The sequence below is a fragment of the Lonchura striata genome, chromosome 4, assembly GCF_050655825.1.
Source record: "Lonchura striata isolate lonStrDom1 chromosome 4, ASM5065582v1, whole genome shotgun sequence".
Classification (NCBI taxonomy): Eukaryota; Metazoa; Chordata; class Aves; order Passeriformes; family Estrildidae; genus Lonchura; species Lonchura striata.
In genome coordinates this window covers 68,280,030-68,298,704 of record NC_140706.1, presented here as the reverse complement: position 1 = coordinate 68,298,704, position 18,675 = coordinate 68,280,030, and the positions used below count along the sequence as shown (strand labels likewise).

The window sequence follows — 18,675 nt, the reverse complement described above, 5'->3', positions numbered from 1 at the left end:
GGTTAATGAAGCTAAGTAATCATTGCATTTCTTCCTAGGCCATCTTTTCACAATTCCAGCACAGCCGAGAGAAAGCCCTCCCATCGGATAACATGAGACATGCCCTCGCGGAAAGCTTCAAGGATGAGCAGCGTTTCCAGCTGGGATTCATGGATGATGCAGCAGAATGCTTTGTGAGTGTCTTCATGAGAGCTGAGTAGAATTCTGGTAGTTTAGGGGTTTTGGTAGCTCACGGGTACAATGTAAATAACATAATCTTGCTGAGCTTTTTTATGCCCGTTTAGGGCAACAGACACATGGAGTATGTGTCAGGTAAGGGGGATGGAGTACTCTTGAATTTGTTCCATGCTTTCCTCCCTTAACTCTGTAGCTCAGGCAGAGCAGGAGGCTGATGAGAATGATGAACTCTGAGTCACTCCTAAAACTATTTTGATGGAGAGGTTATCTTCTCAGGAGAAGCACCTATGGATTTGAATAGATTGTCTGTTCCATGAAGTATTGGGTCACCAGCTATTGAAATACAATGTTTTACAACTGGCCAGCTCATTGCTGAATTTGGCTGCAGAAGAGATTTCCATTGTCTTACCCAGAGTAAACAAATACTTGAAAATATTGCTGTAGTTACTTTCTGCTTCAGTGAAGTGTTTTCCTGAAAAATATGAGCTATGCTGTAGCCTTTAAAGGTGACTCCAAGTGTCACGGAACTGTGGTAAAGAGATCTTCCTAAGGGCTCCTGTGTTTTAGACAAGGAAAATGTTCATCTTGAAACACCTGCAGTATTAACCTTTAGACAAGGATTTGAGGGGCAGGAAATAGGATTGCTGCTTCAGTTACTTTCAGCTTTGGACATCCATTGGGAGTATCCACAAATTAATTCCTACCTGCTAGATGTTTCTTCACGTACGTGGGAAAATCCAGTGCAGAACGCCTGAAAGAGGCTGTCTGAGATCTTGCAGTCATGAAAGAGAGCCTCTTATTACTGCTCCATCTATTCAAAATGCATTTGGACTCCTGAACTAATCATCTATCTGATCTACCTGAATAGATTCACTTCTTCCCATTACCTCTGGTCTTCTTGGCAAAAGGAAAAAATGGCCTTACTAATTCAGAGGACAAACTCATTGCGGCCATAGTATTTTGGAGCCAAGGGGCATAGTTGGAGTACTAAGTTGTAATGTTCTTCATGTATTCTGACTTCATCAGTTCACATTCATATTATTATTTCTTTTTAGGAAAATATCCTTGAGAGGATTCATTTCCACTTGGTGCCAAACAGTGAAACAGATATGTGCACTTCGAAATCCTGTATTTCTCACCAGAAGTTTGCTATGACACTGTATGAGCAGGTCAGACCTCCTTTTGATTGGTTTAACAAATACCTTGTTTTCCCTTTCCTGAGTAAATAAAATATTTTTATTTTTGTAGTGTGTGTGTCGCAGTTGTGGAGCATCATCAGATCCATTGCCTTTTACGGAATTTGTGCGTTACATTTCCACCACAGCCCTGTGGTAAGAGCTTTTATTCTTGTTACTAATTTTTCTATATGCACCCTTCTAATAATATGCAAAGCATGCCAGAGAAAGGCTTTTAACTGTTAAAACTGAATATGTATTTTTTTGTTTACAACATGCTTTTGAGATACTGTTCAAAAATAACATTTGGATTTCAAAAGCAAGATGTAGAGAGGGCTTGACAAAAAAAGTTTGCATTGCTACTGTTTTACCACTGTGTGTCTTCTTTTTAGTTATACAGTACAGTTAATTAAAATCTGTTACTCTTTAGAAGGGAGATCCATAGTTATGGAATTAATTTTTTGCAGTAATGAAGTAGAAAAAATGATGGAGAGGCATGAACGTCTCAAGCCAGAAATGTTTGCACAATTGCTGCAGGCAGCAAATACTGCTGATGATTACAGAAAGTGTCCTGTAAGTAAACAAAAATGTTACATGGCTTTGGGATACAAGGGAGAACTTTTTGGGACGTTAAATCAGGCTAGAAGTCTTCCTCTAAAAGCAGGGTTATGTCTTGTGTTGCTGCTTCAGAGCAGTCAACTTAGGGCAAACAAAGATCTTACATTTATGTTTTATTGTTCCAGTTGTAGAGATTATTGTTTTAAGATGGTGGTGATTGGATATAGAAGTTAAGCTGTAGTCTTCACTGAAGTGTTTTTATAATGAGGAATGTTATCCTTAAATTGTTAGGAACAAACACCATAACTAAATGTTGGGAATAAAGCCATTGCAGTTTGTTTTTTTTTTTTAACTAATTCTTGTGTAGTGACTCACCTTTGGACTTCCAGTTTTTAAACACTTTTATTTTCCTTCCTGTTGTGGTTTTTGTTTCATTTTTTTCTAGAGTAATTGTGGTCAAAAAATAAAAATTCGTCGTGTTCTTATGAATTGCCCTGAGATTGTCACCATTGGTTTAGTCTGGGATTCAGAACACTCTGATCTGACAGAAGAGGTTATGCGGAATCTGGCAACACAACTTTATCTTCCAGGGGTATCTGACCTAAAACTTACTCTTTGCTTTTTCTAGAATTTAATTTTACTTTTTATTTTATGAATATCTGAATATATAAAAATAGAGATATTAATATGTATTTTTTATAAGCATGACTTAACTTGTCATAAAGTTTATATATTTATATAAGGTTTATGTCCACTTCTATGGTTCTTTATAATGTTTGATTGATATAGTTTCTGTGAGAGAAAAAGGTCCTGTTGGAAGTGTTTTGTCCCCAAGTACAATGATTAATCTAGCAAACTTCCTAGTTGAAAATCTAGGAATATAATTTTCAGTTTGAAATTTGTAGAATTATTCCAGAGCATTAATGCTTTACTCTTTCAAACAAAAAAAAAACCCTAAAATAGACATAGCAAGTCTAAAAATCAGTATTTATGCTCAGGAAAGTTGTGTAATACAACAGGACATTAAATAACAGTTGCCTTGGTGAAATGCTAGCAGTAGGTAAGGAAATTGAGGCTGTGTTTTCCACATGTTTTAAAATATGTAATCATTTTTACAGCTGTTTTATAGGGTTACAGATGAAAATGCCAAAAACAGTGAGCTTTTTCTGGTGGGAATGATTTGCTACACGAGCCGACATTACTGTGCCTTTGCCTTTCACACCAAGAGCTGCAAATGGGTGCTGTTTGATGATGCTAATGTAAAAGAGGTAAGTATTGGATTTACTCCTGCCAAATTTTGGGATCTTCTCTTTTCTGGAGAGTGTTGTTCTGACACCAGTGTTGAAGAAAGTCAAACAACTTTTTTATTTTAACAAAAATTCAGCATTAAAGTAATTTTTTAAAATTACCTTTAGAATTTATTTCACTGCTTTATGGTTGTGTATTACAAATGCTGAAATTTTCAGAATGTTTTTGCACTTGTCTATTGTTGAATTTGTACTTCTTTTAATGAAAAATAAGATACTGGCAGCTGTATCCATAGGGATGATATTCTGATTTTTAGCCCTTACAATACTAGATCTGTCTCTTTGTTGCATTTTATGTAAACCACAGTGGTTGACATAAAAATGTTTTAGCTTCATGTACATTTGGAATTAATCATTTGGTGTTTCTTGCTTAATGAATTACTCTTTCTATATTTAGGTTCAGCACTGTTGATAATGTTTTGGGGTTTTGATTTTTGATTTTTTTCTTAGATTGGAACAAAATGGAAAGATGTGGTGTCCAGGTGCATTCGGTGTCACTTCCAGCCATTGCTGCTATTTTATGCTAACCCAGATGGCACAGCTGTGTCCCCAGAAGATGCACCAAAGCAGATTATTCACTGGTCTCAATGCAAGGCAGCAGGAGGAAATGGGGAAGACTTGGGTAATTAGATATGTTTTTTTTAATAACAGTATCAGCTGTATTTCTGAAATGGGCATTGTAAAGGAGAAAAAATGGATTGGCTGCTTTGTTCTGAAATTCTTTTATCAAACTTTATCCAAAGAGTCTCAAAAGATATGAGATTAGTGTGAGCGTATACTCAGTATTAGACCTGTTAATAAGGGGATACAAATTGACACTAATGGGAAAAATAATCCAATCTTGTGGTTCTGTAATTTGTACTGCTGTCTCTGGTTGGCTTCTTTAATTTCATGCTAAGCATAACTTACAAGGAACTTAAATAAAAGGCAAATAGAATTTGACATGCTATTCTTCACATCATGTGTAGCAATAGAACATAGATTTCTTCAGGGAGCAAAGAATTGAGGATCCTGTTTCACTGCAGGCTACCACTATAAATATGGCAGTATATAAAATACTACAGAACCTTCTTGCCTAGCCTATTGAAATGTAGTGTGGTTTTTGGTGATGTTTCTCTTCTGGCTTTTTAATCCAGAATGAAAAAGCCTTCTCTCTTTTAAAAACTTTTTATAGTGGAAATTCAAATTAGGAAGCTTTTTATTTCTAAAGATAAATATGCTGTTTGATAGGATTTGAAAAGCATTCTGCTGCTAAACCAGACAACGTGAAAGAGAACGGAATTGGAGACTCCACTAATCAAAGGAGTAATAAAAAACTTCAGCCAGATAATCCAGCGTTCAGTAGAAGCCATATTCAAGCGAGTGGTGGTAGAGGTCCAGGTGTGTATTCCCTACTACCACCCCCAAAAAAATAAACCAGATATGTCTTATTATGAAAGATTTCAATTGATAGCATTTCAGGTGGGTACTAACCTCAGGACTAGAACTATTTCTAAGGAAAAAAATTCAGGAATTGATTCAGTTGTTATTCAAATATTTTCTCAATGTTTAAGTAATATCTGAATATCTGCCATGGAATATTAACTTTTCCAGAGAGAGCTGTAAATGCAGAATATTTATTACCATTGTTATTCTTTAACTGAAGTGACTCTTGAGGCCTTGCTCCATTTCTCACTCTCAAGCTTTTCAGTGATGTTGCTGATTAAAAGGCACATTAGTGACCTGAGGCTGAGGTGTGGCTCTATGGGTCACTGGCTACTTGAGGTACATTTTTCCCCAACAATACTGTGATATCAGAGCATGGTTTGTAGTCCTGTATGTTAATGGACCTGGTCCTGTGGTTGTAAAGAAATCTCACGTTCTTAATCTGTGTCAAATAATTCATTAGTCAGTTTAAGTAGTCCAAAAACTACGAACAAATCTTACTGTCCATAAATGTTTGTGTATTTTGGTAATGAATGACTTTTGAGGAATGACAGTTGACAAGATGTATTTTTTGCAGCCAAGTTAGGATACAGTGAGCAAAAGGACAGGCTGAAGGATTTATCCAGAGAGTGTGCCCAGAAAGCTGCTGACATGAAAAACTTCACATCTTTACGGAAAGATGCAGACAGAGGACCAAGGAAAGAGTCTGGGAGACAAAGAGGTACATGTTAAAAATATAACCAGAGAACCAATGGATTACATTGCTTTTCACATCAATGCTACTTGTGCAGATTTTATCCTTTTAAGAGACCATACTGTAAGATTAGGCCTTCCCAGTTTTCAGTATGTTAGAATACATACTGGATTTGTAGAGATACTGTAAGAAACATTAAACAATATCAGTTAAATGACTGCTTCCACCCTGGAAGTGTTCAAGGCCAGGTTGGATGGGGCTCTTAACAACCTGGTCTGGTGGACGGTGTCCCTGCTCTGTGGCAGGGCAGCTGGAGCTTGTTATGATCATTAAAGTTCATTCCAACACAAATCCTTCTATGAAATATTAACGAGAACTGTAATGGAACTTTTTTCCTTTTTGTTCTTCTAAGACTTGATTGGGGAAGACCGTTCCAGTGCTAAGTCAGGGTCTCCTCCAGTTGGAAATGGACTGAGGCACTGCATGGATCAGCGGATCTATGGCAGCCAGGGAAGGGGCCCCTACAAGCATGACAACCAAGCACCTCACCAGGCAAAGCTCTCTGCACATGTGCTTGGATCAAACAAAACAGAGCCCTCTCCTGCTGGGGAGAAACCAGTAACAAGGACTCGAACCGATGGCGTCACTGGCTATGACACGGACACCAGCCAAGACTCCAGGGACAAAGGAAGTATGAGGAGCAGGAGTAAAGGTTGGAAACCAATGCGAGAGACACTGAATGTAGACAGCATTTTCAGTGAGACTGAGAAAAAGCAGCACAGCCCAAAGCACAAAGCAAACCTGAGCAGTAAATCTAAGCACGAAAAGGAGCGGGGCTTTAACCACTGGCCAAAGGAGAACCAAATGCAGAAGGGTTTAATGACTATATATGAAGATGAGACAAAGCAGGATACAGGAAGTCGAAGTTCACTGGATTCTGAGGGAAAAGGGAATGCTGAAAAAATCAAGGGATTTACAGAGAGAAAAATCCATGGTGATAATTGGCAAATTCAGAGGACAGAATCTGGGTATGAAAGCAGTGACCATATCAGCAACGGCTCTGCAAATCCAGACTCCCCTGTTATTGAAGGAATAAATACAGCAGATGCCAAGAATGCGAAGGAAAGTGCTTCCTGCAGGTAATGCTGGTTCTCTTAGAGCTTGCATAGACTGTATTTATGGAAAAATAACCTGTTCTAACGTTTGTGTGTTCTTCAAAACCTAAACCATCCAGGAAAACATGCTTTGAAACTTGCTTGAAGTCAGGTATGTGGAAAGCTAAAGTGTATCTAGAAATAAGGGTGTGGGCAATTAAGTGTTCAATTTACGTTCACTCTGGTTCTCTTTGGAAGGCACTGGGCCAGTTACTGAGGCATTGAGCCAGAACTGCTAAGCCCTGCTGAGGGGCAGGGTGTGTTCATTTGTAGTAATTGCTACGCTTCTTTACTTACAAGATTTTTAGACTGTGTGTAACTTTCCATCTGCTATGGAATAATACTGTGTCTATTTTAATCACACCTGTAACGTTGGTTCAGGCCCTGACAAGGATGGGAATGGCAGTAGGTGAATCTTGGGTGCTGTTACCAGTCATTGTGCAGAAATTCAGTTTTCTAGATCTCCTCAGATACGTATTGAACACTTGGTAATTGATTGCCCTGTCTGAAATAAATCTTTTCAGTGAAGTGTAAAATTACTGAAGCTGGTTGGACTTGATCTCAAGAGGTCCATTCCAACTTAAATTTATGTGATGCTTGAAATAGAAAGTTATAATCCTTCTACATGCAGTTTTCAGTACTGTGTATCTCAAACTGTGTGTGGAATGTAGATCCTTCTAAAACTCTTTCATTCTTTCAAGTTTTGTTTGTATCCATAAAATGGAAGAGCACAGTTGGGAGCCCAAGCCTAGTCTCTAATAGATCTAATTTGCTAGATCCAAGCAAATTTTTAGACATATGTTTTCATGGCAATTTGTTTCACAGGAAAAGAGAATGGCAAATAGAAGGATATGAAAGGGCCTTGACCTTTCTCCCCTTTGTCCCACTCTTTATCTCCCACCAAACTGTACAAAATTTCACTATGCAAAAACCTGATGGGCTTTTATTGGTTAATGACATAATTTTGTATAAAGCTACTCCAACTCAGGGTTGTATTTTCAGTGTTTGATGGTTGCCTCAAACAATGATTTTGCACAGTTGAAACTGTTTCGTTTTAAGCACGCCCAAGAGGCAATGGGGCACCCAAATGTGTCATTTTGTGAGAGAGAATAAGATAAATTTCAAACAGTGTTGTTCATTAAGAAGCTACTTACACTGTTGTTTGAACATTTGTCAAAGAAAGAAAGAAAGAAACATACTTTATCAAAATACAACTGACTTCCTGGGACGTGCTTTTTATGACTGGTAATTTCAATTGGCTGGCAATACCTACTAGTTCCCTGCTAACCTTTCAGACTATCTCCTAAATCCCCAAAAATACAAATTAATTCTTTGAAAGTTCTTTTAGAAAGTGGAAATATTACTGTTTAGCATTCTTCATATTTCTTTCAGTATTTTTCTTGTTTTCCTGTCCTTTCAATAACAGGGGTTCTTCCAAGTTGAACTTTTGGCCCTGTGTATCTTCTTCCTTGCCTTACTCTTGTAGAAGGTAGAAATTGGCAGAGTGTTTGTTAGTTCCCTGTCTGGATTAGTAATGCATGTTTTCTGCTTATCTAAACCAGCAAGATTTAGTAAATCCTCTGATAATATTTATTCTCTCCTTTTGGGTTTCTAGCTGTGATCTTCCAATTCTATTCCAGTTTGAGGGGAAAAAAATTAAATGAAAATCCCTATGAAGTAGATACCAAGTGCCAATTGCAACTTAGAATAATATTTGTTATCAAACCAAAGAATTAATTAATAGCAAATTATCAGATTAGGAAAATGGACAAGATGGAATGTTGGTTAACAGGTTGCACTTACTTAAGATATTTATACCTACAAATAAATTGGATTGGATGACCAGTGGTGTCTGTTCAACAGTTTCAATGCTGTAATCACACATATGCTTCTTTTACAGTGAACAGAACTTGCCAACCAAAAAAGCTGACAGTGTGGTACATTCAGTACCCCAGCAGAACAGAAGCTTCCATGGTAAGAACCCATATAAAAATTAGGCTTTCAAAAACTATTGTAAATATACCAGAATTTCTCTTCCCCCCTGCCCCAAAACCCAAAAATCCCTAACAGAGATGACATGGTAATTTGGTGCACTCCCTGTGGTTTCCCCAAAAGCTTTGCTAGGAGATTTCTTGGTGGGTATTAAGGAGGACTTTTTTTTTAAATGTCTGGGTGGACTGTGGCACCATTTGTTTTCCTCCTAGATATGAAGCAGTATCAGGAAGAAACACTTGTAATAAGAAAGTCCACTTCCTTTTACATACTAATATGTCTGCTGGAGTTTTATAAAGTTGATAAATGCCTTGGCATATAAATATTATAGGTCATCCTGAGGCCAGCCAAAATCATTATCTGCTGTTGCTGAAACAATGGGAGGGTGCTTGTACAAAGAGGGGCAATAAATATTAGGCCACTTCCTCAGGAAACATTTGATTTTTATAGATATCATGCTTCTTTTCAAATAATGCATAGTATAGTTTCTCCTAGGACTTAAAGTGGGGGTGGGGTGTTGCCATACCAGTTCTACCTTTTCTGTCCTTATTCTGATTTATTTTTTAGTGCAGAAAGAGAACTAATTTGGTGTTTGCTTATTTTGATAAGCCAAAACAAACAAACAAACAAAACCAACCAAAAATGAGTAGCATAGAATGCAAAGATCTGATTTGCATAAGATTTATTCTGCTTTAGTTCTGTGCTATACCATTCTTATCAAACACAGTTGGATAGGAAAAAAGGGGAAAAAAAAAAAACAGTGAAAAATACTTAAAATACTCTTTAGGCATGAAAAATGAGTGGGTTATAGCAATGAACTGTTCTCTGGAGAGAGTACTTAAGAATACTTCAAGCTTTCAACATGCATCCTACATTTTCTTTAAAAAAGTATAGTGATTCCATGTGATCTTCCAAGATAGCATAAAGAAATTGATGATAAGATCCCACCTATTCAATTATTCTAATTCAGTAACTAACTGTTAAATAGCTTCTTATTAAAAATGCATGTATTGAGATCCATTTTGGAAAATAATACTTCTAATGGAAGTGATCAATGGACCAAAAAGAGATGAATAATTTGATAATTTTACATTTAGTTGAGGTAAAGAATTTATTTGGACTCAGTTTTTGGGTTGTCAAAAAGTGTGTCAGGACAGCTTCAGCAAGGACAACAGCAATAATTTAGAGGTATCAGTTGTATTACCTTGTGTTTCACCTCTGAATATTATGAATGAGACATGGATTGGTAGGTAAATGCCAGACAGACTCCCAGAAAATAGGACTTTAAAAAAAATGTTCAGTCCTTTCTGAGAGAGGAATGGAATGTAAGAAATCTTTGTTAGGCTCTCATGGCAACTCCAAAGAAATATGTCTGAGTGGTTTGTTGTGTGGAAAACTTCTTATGGAAATAATGTTGGACTTCTAATTATGCCCACCGTTTGTATAACTGTGCTTTACCAGCCTCATGTTATTTACTGGAGCTGAATGAGGCTACTGTTCAGCATTGAGGCATTCTGTCCCTGACTTAACAAAAATAAACTTATTGTCAGAACATTATAAAGATGGAAACACTGGATCCGTGATTGGGAGAGCAAATGGTTGCTCCTTACATGGGCAGTAAGCAGTGGATAACTGTAGTACTGAAACAAGGGCCCCACAAAACCAATCCCTAAATTGTGTGGTCAGATTTTGGCAGGAAAATGTAAATATTGAGTAAGCAGATGTAGTATCCATGATTTATATTAATCACTTTGTGTTTATGAAGTTTGAACTGGGTGAGTGAGGAGGCAAAGTTTTTTTTGAGTATGAAGTACTTGAGACATGAGCAGTGTGAGGGCAAAACTTCCAACCTCATGTTCTGCAAGTTAAAGAAAGATTACTAATTTTGATGGTTTTCCCATTGTTTTTTAATGGTTTTCCCATTGTTCAGTTCAATAGCATGTGACAACTCAAACTGAAATCTAGGGTAATTCTGAAGATCTGGTTAGTGTGTAAGAAGAATCACAATTGCCTTTATGTGTCACTTCAGAAAACCCCTCAAACCAAACACAATTCTGAAAAAGACAGCTCATATGCTTAGGAAAATTGTACATTTATAGTAATAATTTAAAACATGCAACTGCTCTTAAGGAACTCCAGTTCTTACCCTTATGGTACAGTCAATGTACCTAATGTCAAATTTAAAAGAATTAATAGAGAATTAAAGCTTTGTAGCTACTTGGTTTACTTACCATAAAAGAGAAACAAATAAGTGCTTGACTGGAGTGTCTTTGAATGATAAAGATACCTATGAAGGGTTTTGCAACTGAATGTTGCTCCAAAAGTAAAGTTTATAGAATAGAAGGATTTCTCTTTTACTTTTTAAAAAAGAAGATTGCTCACTGTATTTCAGAAATAATACTCTATTTTGGACAAGTTATAACATACTTACTTCCTTGACTGAGAGACTTATTCCACATTTCCAAAACTTCCAGTAAGTTTGCCTGTAATTTCAACTGAATACAGAAAACATCTGGGCTTAGAGACAGGAATTCACCCACAAATATTTCTTACAATAAATATTCTGCTTTGTTGCTGGGGTTTTTTTTGATAATGTAGGAAATCTTAAAAAAAAAAAAAATCCAGGAAACATGCAGTTAAAACCCATAAAGAGTAAGTTGAATTTAATGTGAAATTGAGTTTTTGTTGGAGGTTTTGGTAGGGGTTTTGGGTTTATTTTCATTTGGGATTTTTTTTCCCCACAGAAGCTGGACTTGGTAGATTTTTGCACGTGTTCTGTCTGTGCAAATGGAGATATATTAGACTAGACCTTGTTGGTTCTACCTGTGGGCTTAGTCCTACCTGTAGAATGGCTGTTAATCTCCTGAAAATCTGGATTGGCTACCCAGATGTGAAAATAGACGTCTGTAAATCTTAAAAGCAGACAGGTTTATATGTCAGAACACAATTACCTTTCATTTATTGCTCAGCTCTCAGTGACTCATTGACAAGGATGCGGGGCTCCATCTGAGCAGGGCTTGTGTGTCCCATACTTAGGTTTGCAGAGAACGTAGAGCCAAAATTCCCAATCGAGCCGGCGTCTGGTTTTAACCGTGCATGGCTGTCCTGTCAGCAGAAGGAAAATAACACATCTATTTTTAAGTTCGCTGGAATTCCGCGGGCACAAGGCACCTGGCGCGGCTGATGTGCCCGGGAGCCGCTCGCTGGCCTCCGCTGCCGCCTCCCGGCTGCCTACGGCACTGCCCGGGAGCCTGCGGGCTCCTCCGGGGGTCGGAGGGAAAATCATCACGGCCTGCAGCAGAATGAAATGTTTCTGTGCCAAATATTACCTCCCTGTTGGTTATCTCACTGTTAGCCAGCTCCGTGGCACACAAGAAGTTTTGAACTCTCAGGTTAATTATTTGTTCTGTGCATGGGATCATTCAGTAAGAATATTTTCCCAAAAATATGATTTCTAAGGTGGTGGTATTGTTTATTGTGACTTTTTTTTTTTTTTTCATCTTAAGACTTGAGGAAAGCCGTATGGAGGCTTTGTCTCTTGAGCTGTGTGCTGCTTTAGCCTTTACTACCTGTGTTCTTGGTCAAAGATTTCATGTCTTTAGTCTCACGTCACCTAAACACAGGGCAGATATTGACCCCAAAAACGAGCATCACCAAACAGCAACACTCAAAGTTTTCACTTTACTTCTGCTCTGTTCATGTGTTCGTGAGTCTAAAGTTCCAAGACTTTAAATATTTAAACTTAGGGAAATAACAAGTGAAATAGGTGTAGCACTTATGAGTGTATTCTGTACATAGACAAAATAAGCCATTGTATTAATAATAACAATGATAAAAATAAGAAGCCATTCCTTTGAGTGGCTTCAGAGCAGGTGGCTGATATTAGTAGGCTAATCATGGCATTAGGAAGACTTGGAGTGTCTATCTCTCAACAAACAGATTGCTGCTTGTCACTTGCCAAGTGAGTATTTTATGCTGTGTGGTGTTGACAAAAAATACTTCAATGCTTCCTTTATTTTCTGCTCACTAGGAGTGTATTTTCAGGGAATGATTCTTTGCCTAGGAATAAAAGGAACTTCTGGAGTGGGAGTACAGTGGTGCTGGCCCAGGCATTCAGCGCTGTGTGTTTGGGGCACGTGGGTGAATGTTCTCTTTGTCTGCCCAGTGTCACTGTGAGCCTTACAGGCTGCTCTAGGGTTTGAGTTGTTAAAACCCACAAACAACAGAACAACCTAAACCAGTCCCAATCTCTGCAGTATTAATTCTGTTTAATTATTGTAACACAAAATGAATTTTTAGAAGTCATAGTTCTTATTTTGTTGTTTAAATTACTTGGGATGTTTGAATAAACACCATTTTAAGAAAAACTTCCTTTGAAAATGTGCTTTTAGCTAGATTAAATATTAAGGTGATCTTGAAAGTATGTCTACAGGACTTCAAAATTGTGATAATTACCTATTTTCTGGCAACAGGAAAATGCAGAAAATTTCCTCCAGATTCTAAGATCTGACCTTCCGTGCAGATTATCTTCAAAATGGTTATTTTGACTAATATCAAATCTTGAAAGAGAATGTTCTGTTGTATTTTGTTTCTGTAATCTCTGAGGAATCACAAAGAAGGAATTGGATTGTACATCTGTTAATTTGGAAATATTTTCTTTTCTAACCACAGATTTAAAGAAAGACCAGATAAATTCTGAAGTTAACTACAGACCTCATCCTCATGTTGGTTTCCCAACAGAACTACATTTGCAGGTGCCCAGCCCTCCAGTAAAGAGGTAACCAGTACTGACATATTTCTCTGTAATAGTTTAAGAAATAATGATTTTTGTTATACTACAATGAGCAATATTAAGCATTGACAAGTCAAGGCACTCAATATTTTTGATGGACAATTCCTTTTAAATTTTGCATAATTCATGGGTCTAAATTCTCTCTGTCTTTAATTTTGATGCAGACAATGTCAACAAATAGCTTAAATGGTTTGAAACCATCTTACCAGAAAGAGGAATTTAACATTTTTCAGGTTGGAGTTATATGCAACATGCAGTGATTAACCAATTTTTGGTTAGTGGAGTCACCCTATAAAGCCTTGAAATGTTTGTCTGGAAGGGGGGAAAGAGTTAATTTGTGTTTAGAAGCTACTGCTGTATCTTGTTTCTAATATGAACTCAGTGCTCAGTATCTCCTAAAAACTGAGAATCTAAATACAAATGTATCAACTTCAAGTAGCATCCAGTATTTGAAAAACAGATGTATCAGAGTCACAAGGATGTTTAGAAGAGAGCAGAGGTCAGATTTGATTTAGTCCTGAATGTTGAAGGAATTTATCTTACCTTCTTGGGGCACATTTACATTTCAAATGAAAGAAACTCTGGAGTAATTTAATACAACTCCAACTCCAAGGGCTGTATCCTATTCAACAGGTCCTGTCTTGTCAGTTTGAATATTTCAGCAGTTTTACAAAAGCTTTATTTGAAAAAATCCCTGTTATATGAGCCTTTTCATATGTTTTTATGGATACTCACATCCTGCACGGTTTTGTATTTTAGAGCTGAAATGCCTGAGACCAACAGGAAATTTTTCCCATCATCAGCTCTCCAGCCAGCTGTCAAAGAGATTGTCAAGTCAGACAGCAGGAACAAGGCAAACGAACTGAACCCTTGCGAGTGGCTTAACGCAGAGAGGTTTGAGAAGCTGAACGGGCCGGTGTATTGTGCAGACAGTGTGTCCCACCCCTTCCCAGACAATGCCTGTGGCAGGAAGCCCATCCACAGCGACTTTCCCCCCCCTGCCCAGCCACAGTCCCATCACACAAGAAATCTGTCCCATCACACTCTGGGTCCCAAGGTGGGGCTGGTGCCCTGTGTGCCTCAGAGCCTGCCGGAAAGGCCGGTGGTGCCGCCCGCCCCTCCTGGCGAGCACACGGGGCACCCGCTCCGGAGGGCAGACCCCCTCTGGGTGCCTGAAGCTGTGTACCAGAACATTCCTCCCCCCTTACCTCCGAAGAAATATGCTCTGAGCACTTTGGCAGGGTCAGAGAATAACTCGGTAGCAGATGTAAAATCAACGGCAGCATTGCGAAATAGTCCATTAAGGCAAACAGGTGCACCTTCAAAATCTGCATCAGAAGCAAGCACAGTCCCAGCTGAACAAAGGCTTAAAGAGCCCTTTCCAGGGAACGAAGTGTTTGTTCATAAACCGGATTCTCCACCTCGCTTATCAGTTAATGAGTTCTGGACTGTGTCTGAGAACATGTTGAAGAAAGGATCTCGTCACACAGGACCCAGCCCTGGCTATGTGGATGGGAACGACAGCGTGTCCCTAACCACTTACTTCTCCGTAGACAGCTGCATGACTGACACCTACAGGCTGAAGTACCACCAGAGGCCCAAGCTGTATTTCACAGAGAGCGGAAGCTTCCACAAGGAGAAGCATTCTCCAGCAGCCGCAGTAGATCTGAATGCCACATACCCTGCCACTCTGGAGCCCAGGCATCCCACCTCGGAACAGAGGTACAAGGCAAATGCAGAAGGAATACACTGCAGTCGATAGGTTCTTCAGGAAGCCCACACCTAGATCTGACTTCAGCATTTCATGTAGTCTGTAAAGGGGCACAACCTCAAATCTGTGTGTGTGTTAACCAGGTACCCAGCCGACTGTACTTGCTTAGGAGTTGTGACTGTTCAAACCGATATGCAAATGGAGGCAAAGAGAAGAGGTGCTAAACTTGTGGTTCTTGGATTTGTTACTCTAGTTGCCTTAATGCTTACCTCTGTTACTCAGCTTGTCTTCAGTTTGTATTCCATGTGGTCCCTTGGGTGTGCACACCTTGCAGCAGCGGGATTGGCTGGATGTTACTAATTCTGGAAGATGATGTGGTTAGCTGCAGTGTAAGCAGTGTTCCTTCAGACTGTGGTCACTGTTCTTAGACTAACAAAAGGGATAAGCATGCTACCACAACTAATGCAGTACATTAAGTCATAACAGAGCAGTATTTATCCTCAGAGGTAGCCGGAGGTGACATGGTTTTTCAAGCAATGTCTCTCAGAGTCTGTGCTTTCACAAACCTTCAAGTGTCTTTAATGCAAGTTTACCCAGAGGATTTATTTTTTATTTGAAAAGCCTTAATAATAATACTTCTTTAAAAACCATTTTGGTTTGCAACTGTTAAATTAGATTTTCAAAGGGAATTGAAGTAAACTGCAGTAATGCTTTCCTATTAATACCTCTGCTCTGTTAGTGTACGTTTTTAAACACATTTATCAGATTTGTTCATCCTTTAAGCTGTATACTTTAACTTATTAAATTTAACTTCCTAAGTTACAAACCAGTATAACAGAATAGGAATGCTAATTTTAAATACAGTTATGCAACTAAGAAAGATTAATTTTGTAAAATTTTAGATGTAATTCCTACTTATGTTGAGTCCTGACTTACTCTACAATTGCATGCAAAGTCAATGCTGCTATTTATTAAACTCCCCTTTTATTTCCAGGTTCATGGGGATCACATGTTTGATTTTTTTTTTCCTCTTTTTGTTTTTTTTTTTTTTTTTTTTTACACTAACATGTTTTCCCATTTGGATCAGTCCTACACATGGATATGTCTGCATTAGCAGATCAGGCTGAATGTGCAGCTAGACTGAGACTGGTCGTTAAGGGGGCATGGAAAGAAGTGGTTCCTCTTTCTCTGCTCTGTCACTGTCTCCAGTTTTGGCAGCTCTGGAATTTACCTTGTCTTTTGTTAACCTGACTTATCTCAGTAACAAGGAGGAAGATTTATTTGGCTTTTATCTGGTTAGTTAAATCAGTGCACAAAACCATCTACTGCATGCATGAGGCAGCATAGCAAAGCCTGGCACAACATAAAAGGGTAACATTTTTCCATTATTCACATTGGAGTGTCAACTTGGGGTGCTGCTGATTACACCTAAACATCAATGCCTTTTATTATGAAAATAATAAAAAATCAGAAAAGCTTTTTTTCATGTTTATAACCTTATGTACATGTTTTAGTGCTTCAACCAAATTATGGCAATTGTTTAGCACAATTATCCAAGGTAAACATTTAAACAGTAGTTTTGGTTATTCTGTGGCAAGGTCAGGTTTTCTTTTCTTTTCTTTTAAATAACATTTACCTTACAGTAGAACTGGAACATTATATATATGCAACAAACCGGGTATCTCAGATTAACCTTTCTACCTTCTTGATCAAAATTTGTTGTAGCACTTGGGAAAAAAAAATGAATTCTAGAATTTATAGTGAAAATACTATGCATTTTTCTGTATGGCTGCTAGTAAACAGCAACTTACAGCAATGATCCTTTTGTAAGAAAATCAACTGAATACAGAAGAACACTAAAAATGTAAGAACTTGGGTGATTCCTATTGTAATATTTTTAAGAGATTTCAGAACCTGTAAATTAAACTTTTCTATTTCATCTAGCCATGTTACATAATATACATAGCCAGTTAAGTACAACTGTCTTCTAATACCTGTGTAAAAACCAAGATTATTGGAATTTGTAAATAATGTATAATTTGTAAAATGTTTTGCAAAAGAACAAAAAAATCTTGTATTTGAAATGACAGTATTTTTATGTATGGATAGCACAGCAACAACTGTGAATGATGTTAGAACACTTATTTTTGAACATGCATAGCAATGTTGATACTTCTCTACCATGAGCAATATGAATGCCTCTTACTGATACCAATGAACTCTGCTCCCAGTAAGCACAACTGGTAAACTCCTGTCCAAAGTAGCTGCAGTAACTTAGGTGTACTTCAGTTTCCTTGCTTAGCTTGGAGCAATCTTAGCAGACAGCTTCCTCTGTGACCCATGTTTACCAGGTATTTCATGATTAAATAGACAGCTAATCAAGGCACCTTCGTTTTTATATTTGCCTCTGCACTCCATGTATGTATGTAATATTTGCTAACTAATATGTGATAACTCGTTTTAACTTACCTAGGGTGCCTATTTATTTTTTTATAAATGTCCCCCTCCAGCTATAGATTTGTATAAGAGCCTAGACAATTTTTGTAACAGTAAAGATATTAACGAGTCTTGTAATTAATATATTTTTCAGTCTTTAGAATTATTTACTTGCAAAGTTCTACTTGTTCAAAATATCAAGATAAAAATTTAAAATCTTTGTTGTCTGCTCTTTTTGTGTTTCATGTTTAAAAAATAGTTGGCTTTCCAAAGCTACATTTTTAAAGTGACAGATAATGCGGCTGCTGATGGTTCAAAGTTTTTGTGGAGATGGTAGTTTGGTTACCTTTTCTGAACAGTAAAATTCATCTTCTGATGAAGTAAGATGATGAATTCATCTTCTGATGAAGTGTTTGTTCATAAAGCTATTAACTATATTAAGCTTTTTAAACAGCTATGAAATGCATAAAGCCATTTTTATACCATAATCCCACAGACTTGGTGACAAGTGATTGACAGATACATGAGCTTCTTTACTATCTTCACTAGGGATAAGCAAAATTTACCTGGATCTCTGTACTTAGGAGCTCCATGTGCCTAGGGACCAGCTGGAGCCCAGTGCAGCACCAGCCTGCACTTTGTAAGCAAAACCTTTAATGTCAGATCTGGTTGAAGGAGAAAACTAAATCAGTGGAAGATGGCTTGAAATTCAACTTTCTAAGCCTTTAAATTTCACCTGTCTTCCTTATCAAAATATAAATGGAGTAACATTGCAGTCTTTTCTTGATTGTTCACTGGGGATTTCACTTGTGATATCATGCCAGAAGGGGGGTATAAAAAGTGAACTTGTCTCTTTAATGGCCTCATTCAAAAGCTGGAACCCTCATTCTGGTGTTTGTGAAAATGCAATCACAGTTCAGGCCTCCTGTGCACTGGAGCCAGGATCTCTGAAACCACTCTTATCTACAGGTACCAGCAGTCACGATGATAAATGCCAGCAGGGCACAGCATCTCTGTTCTGACAGCACAGGGCTGACACATGAAACAAACTGCTGCCAGCAGCAAAATTGTCTTTACAATCAAATTAAAGAGCATCAGTCTATTTTTGCATCCTCAATCCTATTTAACTTCATCCTGGCCCATTTTCAGTTATTGTGTGGGAAGACACTGAACCACTCTGCACTTCCAAGTCTCTGCAATCCAGTTATTTTGTTATATGTACTGCTGGAAAAAAAACCAACCACCAAGCATGGA

At 37.9% G+C, this 18,675-nt stretch overlaps 1 protein-coding gene across 8 annotated transcripts in view; it reads left to right on the top strand.

Moving 5' to 3' along the window:
• USP53 (ubiquitin specific peptidase 53) overlaps window positions 1-17,642 on the top strand; it is a 28,886-nt gene extending 11,244 nt beyond the window's left edge. For 7 of the 8 annotated variants that reach the window (XM_021554975.4, XM_077783050.2, XM_021554974.4 and 4 more), the window contains 13 exons: window positions 39-173; window positions 1,233-1,346; window positions 1,426-1,508; window positions 1,820-1,925; window positions 2,356-2,502; window positions 3,029-3,178; window positions 3,668-3,839; window positions 4,448-4,597; window positions 5,220-5,363; window positions 5,749-6,475; window positions 8,391-8,464; window positions 13,154-13,259; window positions 14,034-17,642. In XM_021554975.4, coding sequence (XP_021410650.3) covers window positions 39-173; window positions 1,233-1,346; window positions 1,426-1,508; window positions 1,820-1,925; window positions 2,356-2,502; window positions 3,029-3,178; window positions 3,668-3,839; window positions 4,448-4,597; window positions 5,220-5,363; window positions 5,749-6,475; window positions 8,391-8,464; window positions 13,154-13,259; window positions 14,034-15,036 — 3,111 coding nt within the window. In that variant the 3' untranslated portion in view covers window positions 15,037-17,642. Of the gene's footprint in view, window positions 1-38; window positions 174-1,232; window positions 1,347-1,425; window positions 1,509-1,819; window positions 1,926-2,355; window positions 2,503-3,028; window positions 3,179-3,667; window positions 3,840-4,447; window positions 4,598-5,219; window positions 5,364-5,748; window positions 6,476-8,390; window positions 8,465-13,153; window positions 13,260-14,033 lie in introns of those variants that run through there. The other variant, XM_021554978.4, reaches the window with a different exon arrangement.
• The last annotated feature ends 1,033 nt before the right edge of the window (window positions 17,643-18,675 follow it).